Source organism: Thalia democratica, chromosome 1, assembly GCF_965202585.1.
Source record: "Thalia democratica chromosome 1, ktThaDemo2.hap1.1, whole genome shotgun sequence".
Taxonomy (NCBI): domain Eukaryota; kingdom Metazoa; phylum Chordata; class Thaliacea; order Salpida; family Salpidae; genus Thalia; species Thalia democratica.
In genome coordinates this window covers 63,616,288-63,632,845 of record NC_139165.1, presented here as the reverse complement: position 1 = coordinate 63,632,845, position 16,558 = coordinate 63,616,288, and the positions used below count along the sequence as shown (strand labels likewise).

The 16,558-nt window shown below is 25.4% G+C and overlaps 2 protein-coding genes across 2 annotated transcripts; both read right to left on the bottom strand.

The window, feature by feature from the left end:
* Positions 1-1,023: 1,023 nt before the first annotated feature.
* On the bottom strand, positions 1,024-10,398 carry LOC145829578 (uncharacterized). Its single transcript, XM_082937421.1, has 10 exons — positions 10,248-10,398; positions 10,062-10,115; positions 9,052-9,114; positions 8,574-8,688; positions 6,915-7,012; positions 6,364-6,439; positions 4,846-5,010; positions 4,269-4,407; positions 1,690-2,719; positions 1,024-1,556 (listed from the first exon to the last, which is right to left on the bottom strand). The coding sequence occupies exons 1-10, from the start codon at positions 10,367-10,369 to the stop codon at positions 1,373-1,375; spliced, it is 2,046 nt and encodes a 681-aa protein (XP_082793547.1). The 5' UTR covers positions 10,370-10,398; the 3' UTR covers positions 1,024-1,372.
* A 747-nt stretch (positions 10,399-11,145) lies between these two features.
* LOC145842702 (queuine tRNA-ribosyltransferase accessory subunit 2-like) lies at positions 11,146-12,100 on the bottom strand. Its single transcript, XM_082950181.1, has one exon. The coding sequence runs from the start codon at positions 11,981-11,983 to the stop codon at positions 11,168-11,170; it is 816 nt and encodes a 271-aa protein (XP_082806307.1). The 5' UTR covers positions 11,984-12,100; the 3' UTR covers positions 11,146-11,167.
* Between the last annotated feature and the right edge of the window lie 4,458 nt (positions 12,101-16,558).

Sequence of the window (16,558 nt, the reverse complement as noted above, 5' to 3'; positions counted from 1 at the left end):
TTTTTGGTCCGGTACATCACTATTTATGATAGACATAGTTTTAACAATTTCAATTTAATCATTGAAAATAACAACACAAAGAATTTCTTAAAATTTTTACATCCACATATAATCAAACGTTTTACGTTAAAAAATGCTGGTTTACACTAAATAAAGTATTTGAAACTTTTTATAGAATTTATATAATTGCATAAGGGTTTAGGAACTTTTTATTTGTAAAGGTTTGTGCTAAATATACAAAATCAGTTTAAAGCTTGTGATTTTACTTATAGACAAGTGTGTTCATTTTTTCAACCTACTTAATTAGTCAGTTGCAATATAACTGTAATGATATAAGTCAAATTTATTGTATAGTGGTAGTATAACAACTATTTTTAACTTATAACTTTGCTACTTAATTATATCAACAACATAATTAAGCAATATTTTGACTTGGTGAAAATTGATTGAAGCATGAACTTTACAAGTAAAATATTTGCAAAGGGCTTCAAAGGAAGTGACTGAATTGATACCACCCTGCAACTGAGTTGAGTGACAGAAGAAACACAAACCGATATTAAATAAGTAGTTCTAAAATATATTCAAATTAAAAATTATTATTATTGAAAGTTAATTTACATAAAGTTGAATTGAACTTCAAGGGTAAGCTTGAAACATAAATATTGTAGTATGTCAACTTATTCAGTTCAAAAATCTTTAAGTTTCTTTAATGCTTACTTTACTTCCAAACATTTTAATACAAATTTCTGCTTTTTTTAATAATTGTTTATAGTTTGTTATAAATTGTAATAGTATAAGCGCTATAAATTTGCTTAAAATTTTAAGATAGTAAAATGTAACTTTATTTGGGTTGTAATCAGGTATTAGAAAAGAGCTTATCTATTGCAATTGTTTGAAAAGTTAGTGAAATTTACGCTTGTTTGCTAAAAACTTTTTTGAAGTAGCGAACCATTTTATTTAAAATTAAAAAATAATTAATTAAACTAAACCGAAATTTATATTTTTAAAATTATTAAAGTGATATTTTCATTGTTCAATTTTTATTTTCACAAGTTAATAAAAATATGATAAACACAACTACACGAACAAAATATATTAAAACTTTAATTTTTTAAGCTTTGTGTTTATTTATATATAAAAAAAACTAAACTTACTAAGTATAAAAAATTTTTAATAAAAAATTAATAGATGCACGATATTTTTTTTAACTGTTATAACAACAAATTCATTATCATACTCATTAATCTAAGAACAAAACCAACTAGTAATGTAAATAAGAATGCGATGATAATTAAGCTCACAAATCTAACGCGCATTTACTTAATCTTAGAACCAAACATCGAGCAAAAACCAATGTATTTTAAAGGCATTTTTACCTACGGCGACGATCACGTGACCTACGACTCGGCGAGCTCCTTCGACGCTTTCTATCTCTACTGCGCGATCTTGACTTTTTGCGGTATCTCGGAGGAGTCGGCGACCTCCGTCTTTTTCTCGGAGATGCCCTTCGACGTCTCCTTGGAGATGGTGATCTGCGCCTTCTCAATGAACGAGATCTGTTTTATGGTTGTTGATACAAACAAACTAAAGGGTTAAAAGGAACAACCTAAACACAACTTCCTATAGAATTTGTAAAATGCTAAAAGTTTACAATTAATGTTTATAATAACAAATGAAAAAACCAATCACCTTCTACGCCTGGAGCTAGATCGCACTCTTCTACGTCCAGATGAAGATATTTTCTTCCTCCTACGACGGTTATCTTCATCAGAAGACGAAGAAGAATCTGAAGACGACCCTGAAGAAGAGCTGTCGTCGCTTGATGATGAACTATCCGCAGACGATGACCTTTTTATTTCACGGCTAACAGAAGACTTCTTACTTTTTGACTTAGGCTTTGATTGCTCTTTTTTCAAATTACCATCTTTATTTTGCGCAATATCATCGTCCTCCTTATCGTCATAATCATCTACAGTTTCTTTTTCTTTATCTTCTGAAACTTCTTTTTCTGACACCTCAGAACTACTCTCATTGTCCTCTGATTCTGCCATTTTTTCTTCATTACCTACAACTTCACTATCTTTATCTACCTTTTCTTGTTCAGTCTCACTTTCACTATTATTGTTTTGTTTTTCTTGCTCTGTTGCACTTTCAATATTTTTATTTACCTTTTCTTGTTCTGTTTCACTATTTTTATCTTTTTCTGTTTCACTGTCTTGTTTTTCTAGTTCTGCCTCTCTTTCATTAACCTGATCTATTTTTTCTATCTCGCTATCATTTTCTGGTTTTTCTACTTCAGTTTCACTTTCATCTTCCTCTACTTTGTCTTCTTCAACTTTAATACTTTTCTCAACAAAATCTTCGCTTTCCTTTTCAACGAAAGCAACTTCAGAACTTTCTACTTCATCTCCTGATTCTTCAGCACTACTCTCACTGTGTTTAGTTTCTGTTTTAATTTCCTTATCCCCACTTACCTCACCATCGTCCTCATCATTTTCTTTCTTTTCTACTTCTACGATTAGGTCTTCAACCGCTATGTCCATATTTTCCGCCGGTTCGTTCCCTTCCAAATCGTCATCTTGCTTTTTCTCAGTGGAAGTTTGGCGCATCGTTGCCTCTTTGGCGATCAGTTTTTGCACTGGTCGGTATATCATGTCTATTTCTTCGTCTATATCACGGTTCGTCGCATTCATAGACTCTTGTGAGTTTTCGATGATCTCTGTTAAGTTCATTTCATTAACAATAACTAAAGTTTTAAGCACAAAAAAACGTAAGTATAATTTTACACTGTTAAAACTTATTAAACAAATGAAATATTATTAGCGATACAATGCTTCTTTTTCTTATTTAAAGAAAACAAATCTAATAAGAATTTGGTTCTTTTGTACTTCAAATATGCACATCTTATTTTAGTACAATCGATAAACAAATTTTCTATTGTACTTTGTAAATGTACCGGTTAAGGTATGTAACTAAGATTAGATCAGTGACTCTCACATACTTTCTCTCTGTAGCTTTCATCCTTTTACAAATTGTATATTTGAAGTATCAAAAATGCAATTTATGCTGTATATATTATGTTAATTATCTTATATTGAATCCAGTTATGAAAATTATTGGAAAAAGCTATCTTAATAAAATAATCTAAAAAAAATAGTATTTTATAATAAATACACTAAATTAAAAACCAAGTTTTACAAAAATTGTTTAAATATTATAAGCTAACTAAGGTTTAATCCTTGCTTCATACATAAAAAATACAAATTTAGTTTAAATGGGTAATTAAGTTTATGTTTAATTATTTTAATAGATGCTATTGCTGTAGGTAACTAAAACAGGGTTTTAACTAAATTTAAAAAAGTTTATAAAGTAATCAATAAAATTTAACAAATTTATAGGTAAATTATCAAAAACAAAAACGATGAACTTTAAACGTTTCAAACATATTTTTAAGGTACATTAAGTAAAATATGGCATTAAGCGTTTATAAGTACAGTTTTAATAAGAAATTTACATATTTTTTTATTTTTACAGTTTATTATCAACAAAACAATGTTTCACTCCAATTTTGGGATATATAAGATCATTAGTTGTTATAAATGATAATGATCTCCTATATCCCAATATAGGAGTGAAATTGTTTTGTTGATAATTAACTGTAAAATTAAAAACAATATAAAAATCCCCTTGAAGCTAAATAAGTCGAGAACTTTGAATTGTTTGATTTAAAACAAGTTACAATATAATAAGAAATTTACGAAAGTTTGAGCTCTAATTTTAGTTAAATACGCAAACTTTAAATAAGTTGTATTAAATTTAAAAAAAATCCACTTGTTGGCGCCATAGAGTCAGGTTTGTACTGAGATTGCAAATATTTTGATTTAAATAATATATTTTTTTTCTTAATTGTAACTTTTTTACCATGCGGTGTTGCTGTTTAGCTTTTAAATTTCAATCAACCAGCAAAAAAACGTAATTTATAGGGATTTTCACATAGTTTTCAATTTTTTCTAGGGATTTTTCAGAATACTACCAATTTATAAAGATTTATAGAGAAGTTGAAACCCTGTATAAACAAATAGAAAATTTGTAAATTAGTTTAACATAAAATGAAAACTGTTTTAATTAAGAAGCAGCAAAAACAAATAAAAAAATACTATTTAATTGTAAATTTTTAATTTAGACAATGACCATACACATTATACAGTGATACTTTACTAAAGTTTAGAATTATTAATCATATGTTGTTATTTAATAAATTTAAAAACCTTCAATTCTCTGTTTAGAGCTTATATGAGATCTTTTAGTCCTTCCTGTTGTTTCATTAGGAAAATAAAATATTGGAGGCTGCGCTTTTGTCATAATAAACTTTGACTTTAACTCCCACTGTTCTTTCCAATCCTTCGACTGTGAATTTATTTGGTCAAAAGTTTTTTGAAAGTAAACCACATGTTAATGTAATCCAAAACAATATTTTTTACTTTATTCTTTTAAACCAACAAACTAGAAGCTAATATAAATTTGAGTTAACTATTAGCAATAACCTAGTAATAGGTAATAAACAAGCTACAAAACTGTTTTAGGACAATAATTAAGCATTAATTATATTAAAGTTTTAGGTAATGATCTACTAGATTCAAAAACTTAGCATTTTTTGTTAAGAAACGGATTCGACCGCTTTAAAAACACCCGGATTGGAAGGATCATCAGTTTAAAGTTATAAGTTAACTTTTTCAGATTATCAAACTTTAAAAACTAATTTCATTCGTTAAACCATTTACGAAGACCATTAATAAAAAACTAAAACATATTGTGACTATCTATATTAAGTGCAAAATTTCAAACTTCTTCGTTCAATTGAACTTTGTACTCTAACAAGCTGATCTTCTTTTGTTCCTTTCTTCTTTCCTCGAACAACTTCTTCCGAACCTCTTGATTCTTCTTACGGTCCTCCAAGCTCTGCTCTTCTATTTTCTTTTCAATCTCCATCTTTCGCTCTTCCTGACGAGTCTACATAAGTTTATGATTTTTTTTAATTAAACTTATTTTACCAATAGAGTCTTAGTTTTAAATATATAAGTTGTATTTTAACTATTTACAGGCTAAATGAATCACATAAAACAAAAGACATTTTGATAAATCAATTTTAGCAATTAAACTAACTATTGGTACGTAAGTAGTACAAAATTAATTGCAATACAGCAAAAAAAATATTGAAAAATTTCAATAAATTATTTAATTTAACATAAATTCAAACCTAAAAAAAAATTAAAAATTATTTTATGAATAGAAAAAAATACGAGATTTTTTCTCAAGTTTCAAATTTTACAGGGGATTTAATGAAAACTAAAAAGATATTAATAATTATATTACTATCATTATATTTTAGTACATAACAAATTATGCCGAAAACTAAACACTGATTAAGATTACCAGCAAAACAAAAGATATATATAAATGCTAAAACTTAATAAAAAAGTAAAGCAAAACTAATCTTAAAAATACAGTATGTTTTATTATCAAAGTTGACCTGTTCTTCTTCTAACGAATAAAAAAAATTTAAAAAAAAGCTGTTTTGTAATACTATTGGCATTTTCTCCTTTTTGATAGAGCTATATTGTATATAAAATTAACGATCTCGGTCTTTACTGGCTTTACGGTCTTTTAGTTTTTGCTGCGTCGCAGTTAGCTTTAAGCCATTGCTTGGCAACTGTTCGCTGCATTTAGTTGTGAATGGTTTCGATCTTGTTTAAGCAAATTTAGTTCGCTTTTATATTTCTTTATGAGTTTAGTTTAAACGAACACTTAGTTTTCAGCTTCTTTGATTCATGTATTTTAGTCTGAATGTTGTACAGTATTATATAATCTTTTCGTTTCGCAATTTTATTGTAAATACATTTGATCACCACAGACTCAAATTACGTTTAACAGTAGTATAAGTAATTTATTTAATAAACCTTTAGTAAATAGTAAGTAAGTCATATTAGTCTATTTATCAACTATAGTTTGATCGTTATCTTGGGTACATCTCTTATACAAGTTAAAGCGCACGTTGCGTTATAAACCAGTCCCCTAACTTTGTATAAGTAGAACACTCTGGTTAGCGATAATTTTCAAAAAATTAATTTAAGCTTTAGTTGACTAGTAAAATGCTTATTTTTATTCATAAAAATATAGAAACAAGAAACAAATTTTAAAACTTTATGTCGTCTAATAATTGTTATATACAAACTAATTGATTTTAAGTCTAAACTGTCAACTAGACCTTATATATTTAAAAAAATCAACTAATTGTAATTTACGAGTTAAAATAGGACTTTTGAAAAAATCTCAAATTTTTATACACACTTATAAGTTACTAACCAGCAGTTTATTATCCTGCTTTTCTTTTCTAAAGCTGCTAAGAGTATTCATAAGAAACCCAAACATCCGTCGATTTCTACAAATGAATAAATATTAAAAAGAATAAAACAAACTGCATTACAGAATAAATAAGATTTAAAACTACAAATTTGATTTAATTGTTAAGTAAAAGCGTATATCCTTTATAAAAAAAAAATTACCGAACAAGAACTCTAAAATATATTTGGATTCATAAAAAAGTAAATTTTAATAATGTATGAATGCAACAAAGAACAAAATTGTGAAAATAATTTTATTATTTATTTTACTTTTTTTTTTTTTTGAATAGATCAATAAGTGTTTATAATGTTCAAATATCATTAATGATTAATTTCTTATAGAAAGACTCAATTAAGTTAGTCAATTATACTATTGATAGTATTTGAGAAATACATTTTACTAAATACATAGAATACTACTTTTCATAAACATGTAATAGTAAATTTAGTGTTGTGAGTATGAAACTTATAGGTTTTTTAGTGTTTAATGAACACTATTGATTTTAAATAAACCTGTCTTTTCCTCTACCGTCGCCATTCTGCGCTTTAATAATTTCTGTTCGGGTTCTCGTGTCTTTTTTAGTAGAGACTACCGACGACTGAATTTTAGGCTGAAAAAAATTAAAGGAATTTAAACTAAAAAAAATTACTAAACTATTATTTGTTATGTTTACATGAAAAAACTTCATCATAAATTCAAAAATAAAACTAGAGTAAATCTCAAGTCCTTATCAAGTTCATAGCAACCAATAAATGTGATTAACTTTCAAAAAAGTTTATTAAAACTTATATAAATATTTTTCAAGTAACTATTCAAAATTTAAAATTAATCGTTTGCTAATAAAGATCCTAGCGAAACAAGTTCACTGGAATATATAATAATAACAAAATTGACAGTAATCTTTCTTTGTTACACTAACACATGTTAACGTGTGTAAACAAGTTAACACACTTCAACGGAACTCTGTAAAAAATAAATACTGTAAGGAAAGAATCGAAGCTTATGTAGGTGTATGTATGTGTTTATTTAAAACAAGAAGAAATACTATAGATCAGTGCTTCTGAACCTTATTCTAGTGGCGGAACCCTTTTCCAAAGTTCAATTTTTCCGCGGAACCCCTAACTTTAATTTTACATAAAATGTAAAATTTTTACATAAATTTTTAAACTTCGAAAGGCTTCGCGCAACCCCTGAGAGGCGTCGCGAAACCCCATTTCAGAAGCACTGCTATAGATTATTGTAGATTAATGGTCAATAATAGATACAATATATAATGTTAAATCCGAATGGTTAAAACTATATAATATTTGTAATTATTAAATCTAAACTATGATTAAGTAAAGTAAAATATAAAATAAAATAACATATTAAAGTACAAAGCACTCACATGAAAGTTGTAGAAATACTGATTCATAAGACTAAATATTTAATAATTACGTCACAACATTATGTTATAATACATTAACATTTAAAAAGTCATTTACCTCGCATTGAAAGATATATAATCTATTCTTTATGATTGGAAAAAAGCAGTCAAGCACTTTATTTATTTTTTTTGCAATTTTTTTAATACATAGTAAGTAATTTATTGTAAAAAAAAAATTAAAACAACAAACATTAATTATTGAATTAATATATTTAAATAGAAAACCACGAAAAAGTATACAGCATTTCGTAGCACTTCAATTTAAATTTATTTATTAATTCAGTAATTAATGTCTGTTTATTTACAATAGATTACTTATTATGTACTTCAGAAACCGCTGTTAAGATCTAAACCAAGCGTTTGGTTTACATCTTAACAGCGGTTTCTCGCGACTATGCTTGCCTGATGAGTCCTACTAAGGACGAAACCGGTCGTAGGTTGTCTCGAATACTGTTGTTGATGGTAGTGTAGTAAAGTTCATTATTTATTATTGATGGCGCGAAGCATCTCAACTTTGTTGATGATGGTCATAATAACTGGTTAGTTTAATAAACAAAGAGTACTGTTTAAATGTGTTATTAAATTTTTTCAAATACAAACTTTTTTAAATTTATGAAAACATTTGTTTCTTACTGTTATCTCTTATGCTTGATTTGTAAATAATGAAAATACTTTTGACGACAAAGTTATGATCATTTAGGTATTTTAACTTTTATTTAAATAAAATTTATCATTTTATACTTACTTTGTGACTATCTTCTTCATAATCTTCGTCTTCATCAACTTCTTTTTTGATGACGACCCTGCTAGAAGACTTAACGTGACGAGAAACATCTTCACCACCACTGGTTGTTACAACTCTGTACAAACCATATTTTTTATAACTTTCATCAATAAAATAAAACTGAACGAATGTTAATTTTATTTGTTATATCTTTAATCAAACAACGTATCAAACAATTTAAACTTTTAATTTTTGTATAAGATTAATGCGAGACTACTCAAGTGGATCAGTTTTAAATAATTTCTGTTACTAATGTTGTAATGTACAGTTTAGTAGAACTTTTTTTGTTGCAGGAGAAAAAACTGTTTATTTAAATAAAACTCTCTAGAAAAAGTTTTTTGCCAGAGATATTTTTATTCGTGATTTTGATTTTTAAACTTTATAATTAGTTTCGCATTAATTTACCATAGTTGACAATCTTTCAAAAATACCATCTAACCTACGATATGGATGAGAATGGTTTTTCGCAGAGTTGTTCATTTGTCTATCAGAGCTCAGGTATCTAATAAAAAATAAGCTTGTGTCTTTTAAAATTTGAAAGCCTTTAAAATTAATAATGCTTATGTTGTTCATAATTTATAACAAAAGATGCTAAGCATTTTGATAACTTTGTATATACCTTTATTAATAATTTAAAAATACTTGAAAAATAAAACAACACTTAAAAAATAATTCAATGAACAACTTAAAACAACTACAATTTTTTTTTTCAAAGTTCTCTGAAAAAAATAATTAAGCATACGACAATTTGTAAAAAGCCAATTAATGTAATAATCACAAAATGAATGTATATTGAAATTTGGTATTCTCCTTTCAAGTTACAATACAAATGAGTGTGTAAGAGATAGAAAATATAAACTTTTAAATCGTTAGACGAAAATGTTATCTCATAATATCAACATTAAAATGCTTTAGATATTAAAAAACTTTAAATTAGATTGTTTTACACTCAACACATTTATCTTTTAAAGCGTTAGAAAAACAACATTTGTTAAAAAACTGCAAAGAAGACTAACTGATCTCTAAAGTATTATTCAAATTCTTTATATAAAACACGAACTACATACTTTGTCTTAAAGTATAAAAAAAACTAGCTTGTTATTGACACCAATCAGTAGAAAAAACATTTTTAAGCATCATTAGTTCAAAAATCATAGATTAAAAAAATACTCAAGTTATTGACTTATAACAACAAACTTATAATATAGTTGCGCAGTAATAACCACGATTACAAAAACTCAACATGATTTTATTATAAAAGTAAATACTGTAGAATCTAAAAGTTACAAAAATTAATCATCAGTAAGTAATTTGTAGTTTATCTTTACTTTGAAACTTAATAAAAATTAGAGATTTAAAAGGCGTATATAGACTTTTCTTAAACTACTAAATATTTTTATAATCTTAAAAACAAAATACTACATAAAAGTAAATAGATTAAATGCAAACTTTGAAAGACGAATCGGACCACCACCACGAAAATTTCCTTTTCCATCTTTCCACCTGAAAATTACATCAATAACTAGATGTTAAGTTTATTGACTTAAAGATTAAGTAAAGTCTTAACAAGCCAAAATGTTATAAAAATCCAAACTGGTCTTAATTAACAAAAAACATGAGACATTTATAAGAAACCTGTTGCCCCGAAAGTCATTATTAGGTGATCTACCAGTGATCTTCTTGATGTTTTCATCTACGTTAAGTAACTTCTTTCTTGATTCTTCTAACTGACTTCGTAAGTCAAAAACTTCCGCCATTATCAATATTATATACTTTCTAGACTCTATTAATCTTAATGTTAAAAATATAAATAATTTCCTAGCTCGTATGAAGCTTAAAATTAGGCTAATGTATATAATTCTACTATTACATTCAGATAACTAAAAATAAAAATGTATATAAAACATTTGCTAAATGATACAAAATTAAAAACTATTAGAACATTAATAATACTAATCATTAATAGATTTAAGTACTTTTATACCAAAATAATTTATGTCTAAAATTTATTCATTACATGGAATGTTAAAACAAATTTATCTTTCAATACTCATTATAATGTAGTGTGAGTCTTGATAGCTAAACTAAACATAAAATGTACTGCATTTTTTATAATTTTGTTAAGTTTAGAACCTTATTAACAATAAAATTTTTAGACTTGTGTTAGGTAAAAAAATAGCTTTAGTTTGAAATAAAATATACAATAAATACAATTTTAGTGTTTTTCCAAATTTAAGTTGAAACTGTTTTATTGAAAAAATGTCTTAGTTTTAAAGTTATTTGTACATTTAAGCTACTTATACAATTTATAAGAATCTTGGGTTTCAATAAAGATTAACTTAAGTTATAAATAAGTATTTTCAAAAAACAAAGTAAAATCTTTTAGGTTTTAGATCAGTTTTTACTTGTGTGTACTTATGCATAAAAAGTTATTTAATGTGCACTAGAAATTTGATAAACAAACTAAAATATTTGTATTCTTTTAAATTTTCTATAGTTTTAAATTTTAGTTGTTCACTTTACTTAGCTTTAAAAATAATTTTTTAGAGGTTTAATTAGTAAATGTTTATTTCAATTAATGCAGCTTTTATAGCATCAATTTCAACATTTTTTTCAAGAAAATTCTGTACCATTTTAAAAAATGTCAGATGGTGGTGAAGATTATGAATAGTTAAAAGTACAGGAGCAAGCATTTCATTAACTTGAACTAGATGGTGAATGTAGGCACAAGTGTGATGTCTGCAAGTGTAACATTCACACCCAACCATCAGTGGTTTGAAACATTTTTCATACTTTAAATCACTTAAGTCCATTGTGTCTTTAAAACTTGTTATACCTTTTTCATTTTTCTTTGAATCTTTGCTGAATATCAAGTCTTCATCAATCAAATTGTAACACAAAGCCATATTTTTTGAAGCAAGATTACTAATATAAGATGATTCAAAAAAGTATACACTTTCTTTTAAATAATCTAGAACTGATAAAGGATTACCAACACCAACAGCAAAAAATGGCTTAGATGTTCCTAAATTTTCTTTAACACATTCTAGCATAACTTTAGCCTGTTCATTATTCATATTTGAAAAATCAAGTTTGTAGGAAAATATTTTTTCAGAGTAATCTTTTGTCAGATTTTTCAAACCTTCACAAAATCTTTTACATTCATTTACCAAAAAATTTCCTTGAATTGTACAAACCATTTTGGAGTTTTTTAAGACCTTTGATGTGTTGTGTATACTGATAGCATCTTCCAAAAACTTTAAAGACCGATCAACAGACTTAATTGTTCTCTTTTTTGAATCAGAAAACACAACATCATTATCATTAAGACAATCAAAAATGTCAGGTTTCATGCTTTCTAAAAGCTCCATGTGAGAAAAAGGATTAATATCTTTCTTTCCACCAATACCCCAGACAGCTACTGATTTGTTTTTGTTATACCCTTTAGAAGTTTGTTGTAAAGGGTCTTTTAAACTGCAGTAGGTCAAACAGGGGGATTTCAAACAAAAAAATTCAGCACACTCACCATCAAAAACTTGAAAAGTCTCTTTGAAATCAACAACAGTAGGAACTGGAATTTCATAAACAGTAGCAGAATTAAGTAACTTAGTATCCAAATAACTAAGAGTTTCATTTGTCAGATGAGGTATTGATCCAGCTTTTGTGTACAAAAAACAGTAAGGAGCTTTGAAATTTATTTTTTTACCAAATTTATCAAAACTAAAAACTCTACTATGAACTTCTTCATTAGATACCATATTGCTTATTTTATCTATAAGTCTAGAAGAAAAAAAGCATTGATCTAAAAAAAATTGTTTTTAAGAAAAAAAATAGGAAGTACTTCTTTTTGAAGTAAATCATGGGAAGGTTTGAAATAATTGAAAAAGGATTATAAACTTATTTTCTTTTCTTTATCAAGTTTAGCATAAACAATGTGTTAAATATTAACTTAGCTTTAGAATTAAGTAAATAATTACTAGATTTTAAACAAGTATATATTAATATACAGAATTCCTACTAGTATTAATAAAAATCAACGTAAATTTTCAGAATGCTTTAAAAGGCTTAAGGAAATGAAACACTTTTTTCAAAATTTAAACTTATTTTATATAGTTTTTACTAAGCTACAAGATGCTTTTTACATATTTTAAAAACTCAAAATAATTTCTGAGATATAGACGGTCAAAGTCAGAGGCAACAATAGGTTCCTTATGGGATGCAAAAATTAAGGCAGCAAAAATAGACTATTTCACTAAAAATCTATCTTCTCCTACGTTTTTTGAGATAACTACCTCAAATTTTCAGGAAATGTTCCTTGATAAATTTAGAAAATTCTGTCGGAATAAATTTTAAACAAATTAAATTTATATAATATATAAACATTATTGAATAAAATTTTGTATTGAATTTTTTTTTTCAACTTGTTATACTTAAAATATTAATATAAATTTTCTTGTTCTATAAAAAGTATCATATATAATACACTCTTAGGTTTAAAAGAGCTAATGTTAATTTTTGTTTTGTAAAAATTTTAAATGTAAAGTTTTACTAGTCTATTTTTAGTATAAAGATAATTTAAGCTCTTTAATAGTATATACGTATTGGAAAGATAGTGTAATGCTACTTTAAATGTGTTTTATAATAAAAAAAGCTCTATATAATACAAAAATTATATATTTTATATGATATAGTTTTCATACTTTGTCTAAGTTTTGTTATTTTATATGTAAAATTTGTTTAAATTTCTAGGTTTTTTAGTGATTTATAGTAAAAATCTCAGATTTTCCCACAATAATTTTGCTTAAGTTGTCAAATTCCAGGATTTTGGGCAACCCTGTTTAAGGCATATTTTCAATTTTAGATTTTTCAAAATTCCAGGTATTTTTAAAGCATCAAATTCCTTTTTATTTGCCTTATTTTTTGATTTTAATGTTTCACAGGTAAAATGGCCACCAATCAGTTATCAGCAAAGCACTGAAAAGATTTTATTTTATAGTAGTTAATAAAATATTTTGAAGTTTTCATTATTACCCTTACTATTATAAAAATATTAATAAAGGTAATAAAATGAAAATCATAAAAACTAAATAAATAAGTTATTTAAAATCAAACTTCTTTTTTAAATTCCATACCCAAAAAACTGAATAGAATAGAAAAATAAAATTTTAAGCCATGCTTTTATCTAAAATCAAAAAACTATAGTACTTTGAATGTGCTTTTTAATAAAAACATGTTTGATGATACAAAATTGTTTTCATCTTTATGATATTTTTTGTATCAATTGGACTTTAGTTACTCTACATTTAAATGAAGTTTGAAATTATTGTTTTTGTTTGGAATTCAATTTTTTGACTTAATTGTCAAATTCCAGGTTTTTGGCAACACTGATTTAATTATTTTACATATAAAATTAAATTGTTATTTTGAATATTGTTCAAAATTGTAGAACTTTTTGGTTACTATAACTTTAAGTGGAAGCTGATGTTCAACAAAATTTGAACTGTACACAGGGACTTTTTGTTTTATTAAAAAATATTCTAACTTGTTTGTTCTGCCCCTTCAAACCAGTTTTGAAAGAATAACTACTTATCTTGATTTTGTAAAAAATAATTGAAACTACAATTGGAGGTCCTACCATTTCAAACCAGTTTAAAATTATTTATTTTTACAGTATATATAATTTTTTTCAATAAATGTTAAATTAAATTGTAAGTAGCAGTTAAATAAACATCATTAATAACAAATAATAATAAATTTCTCTTTTAGGCCTGGTGTGAAGAAAAAAAATGCAGAACTAAAAAAATCCTTCTAAAAGTTTAAAATTTTGTTGAACCACTTTTTTTTATAAGGTAGAAAAACAGCCTCTTAAAGTTATAGCAACCAAAATAAGTCATGTTTACTACATAAAATGTACTGTTAATGTTCAATAGATTTATTTTTAATAATTACTTTTTTTATTTTGAAAAATTTACATCAATATGGGTTATCCAATGATATATAATAGTGGCCATTTTAATAACTAGATAAAATCTTTTTTAGCTAAACAGTTGAAAGGTGGCGCTACAAGTAAAACAAATAAATTAAAAATCTTTATATGAGAGCTGTTTCGTTTACAATAAAACTTTTTGCAATTGTAAAATAAGAATTTTGTGAAACAATTCAACTATTTTTGTTTTCGTTCAGTCTAATAAACTTTTCATTAAACAAGGGATGTGTCTAGACTTTGTTCAGTGGGGTTGCACAAAGTTATGTTAAATATAAGAATATTTTGTATTGTTGCTTTTCAAATAAACATTAGAAAATTACATTACTGTCTACTACAAAACTGTTTAAAACTTGTCATGTACATAACAGTTTTAAGTTTAATAATTTGTAAATACTAGTTAAAAAAAAAAACAATACTTTATAAGAAATAATTAATCAAGCTTTTTTTTAATCTTTAAGATTATGTAAAAATTTTGCCTTTAATTGGAAAGTTAATATGATTAACGAAAAATGATATACATGACAAACTAAAAACAAATTAATGTTCAAAATTATTAGGTTGTTTATCTTCATAGAAAAAGCACATTTAATGATTTGCAAAAAGATTATCAAAACAGCTCTGATTGAAATAATTTAGATAAATAACATTTGAATAAAAAATAATTTACATTTTCAAAATGAAACTAATAGCAAACCTACGCAATTTTACAGCTTGATTTAAAAAGCTATAAAACTATAGTTTTTCTAATGGTATAAACTAGAAAACTAAATAAATACAATATGTAAATAATCAAAACAAATTAGATTTGGTCAGAAGTTAAAAATGAAACCCTTCAAGTTGTAAAATTATTTAAAAATGTTTAAAAATAGTTTTTAAATAAATGTTTACTTAAAGGTCAGTCTGAGGCTGAAAAAAAAACTTAGTCAGCAATTTCTTTTAAGCTTTTTGTATATTAATTTTTTAGATTTTTACCCTTATCCTTAAGCTAACTCACCTTAATAAAACATCTTATAAATTAATCAGAAAATAAAGTTAAAGTAACTAATTTTAAAAAAACCATGAAAAAAGTTTCTTTTTTTAGCTTTTTTCAGCTCAGAACTTATCTTTAAATATACTAGCCGTTTTTAAGTATTTTTTGATTGGCTTATTTTGAAAAAAGTTTATTTTATCAAACTGTGCAACTTTTGTTAGTTTTAAAAATTTTCAATATTTTATACATTTTTTTCTACAACAAACTAACAAAAACTTTTGACGTAGATCTTTCTAAATTATTAACTGCTAAACTTTATTTGACATCAAAAAATTAACATGTAGGTATGAATTCTTGGTAAAATATTTTATTCAAATTTGTGAATTTTATTAACAAAACAATGTTTCAATCGTTCGAACTAAACCAAACGAGATCATCAGTTGAATAAAACCTTATTCAAATAAAAAAATATTTAAGATTAAAACTATACCTAATTGTTCTTTATTACGTTTATTCCAGTTTTTTTAGGGGGTCGCACATGAAACAGGAAACTAGTCAAAACACGCCCTTACATTAAACTTAAATCAAAAGCTTGTTTAAAAAATAGAAAAGACGTTTGCTGGATCAACTAAAAAAATCCTATTTTTGAGTATTTCTATCAAATACATAACTTAACATTTTAATTTAATTGAAAATTTTGTTTAACGTCGAACCGTGGCATAAAAACTTGAGTCACCTAAAAATAAGAAACATAAAACGAAGAGTAAAAGAAGACAAATGTTTAATTTATGTCAAGTAGACAATCACTCTAATTACATAACTTATACGTATAACTAAAAAAAAAAAATTAAGAATCTCAAGTAGTTTACAAAAAATAGTTTACAATTAAAATATTAATAATTCGTAATTATTTCGGATACGTTTTATATTTTAATCGAAATATTTTGGATACGTAATTAAAGAAATATTTAATTACGTATCCAAAATATA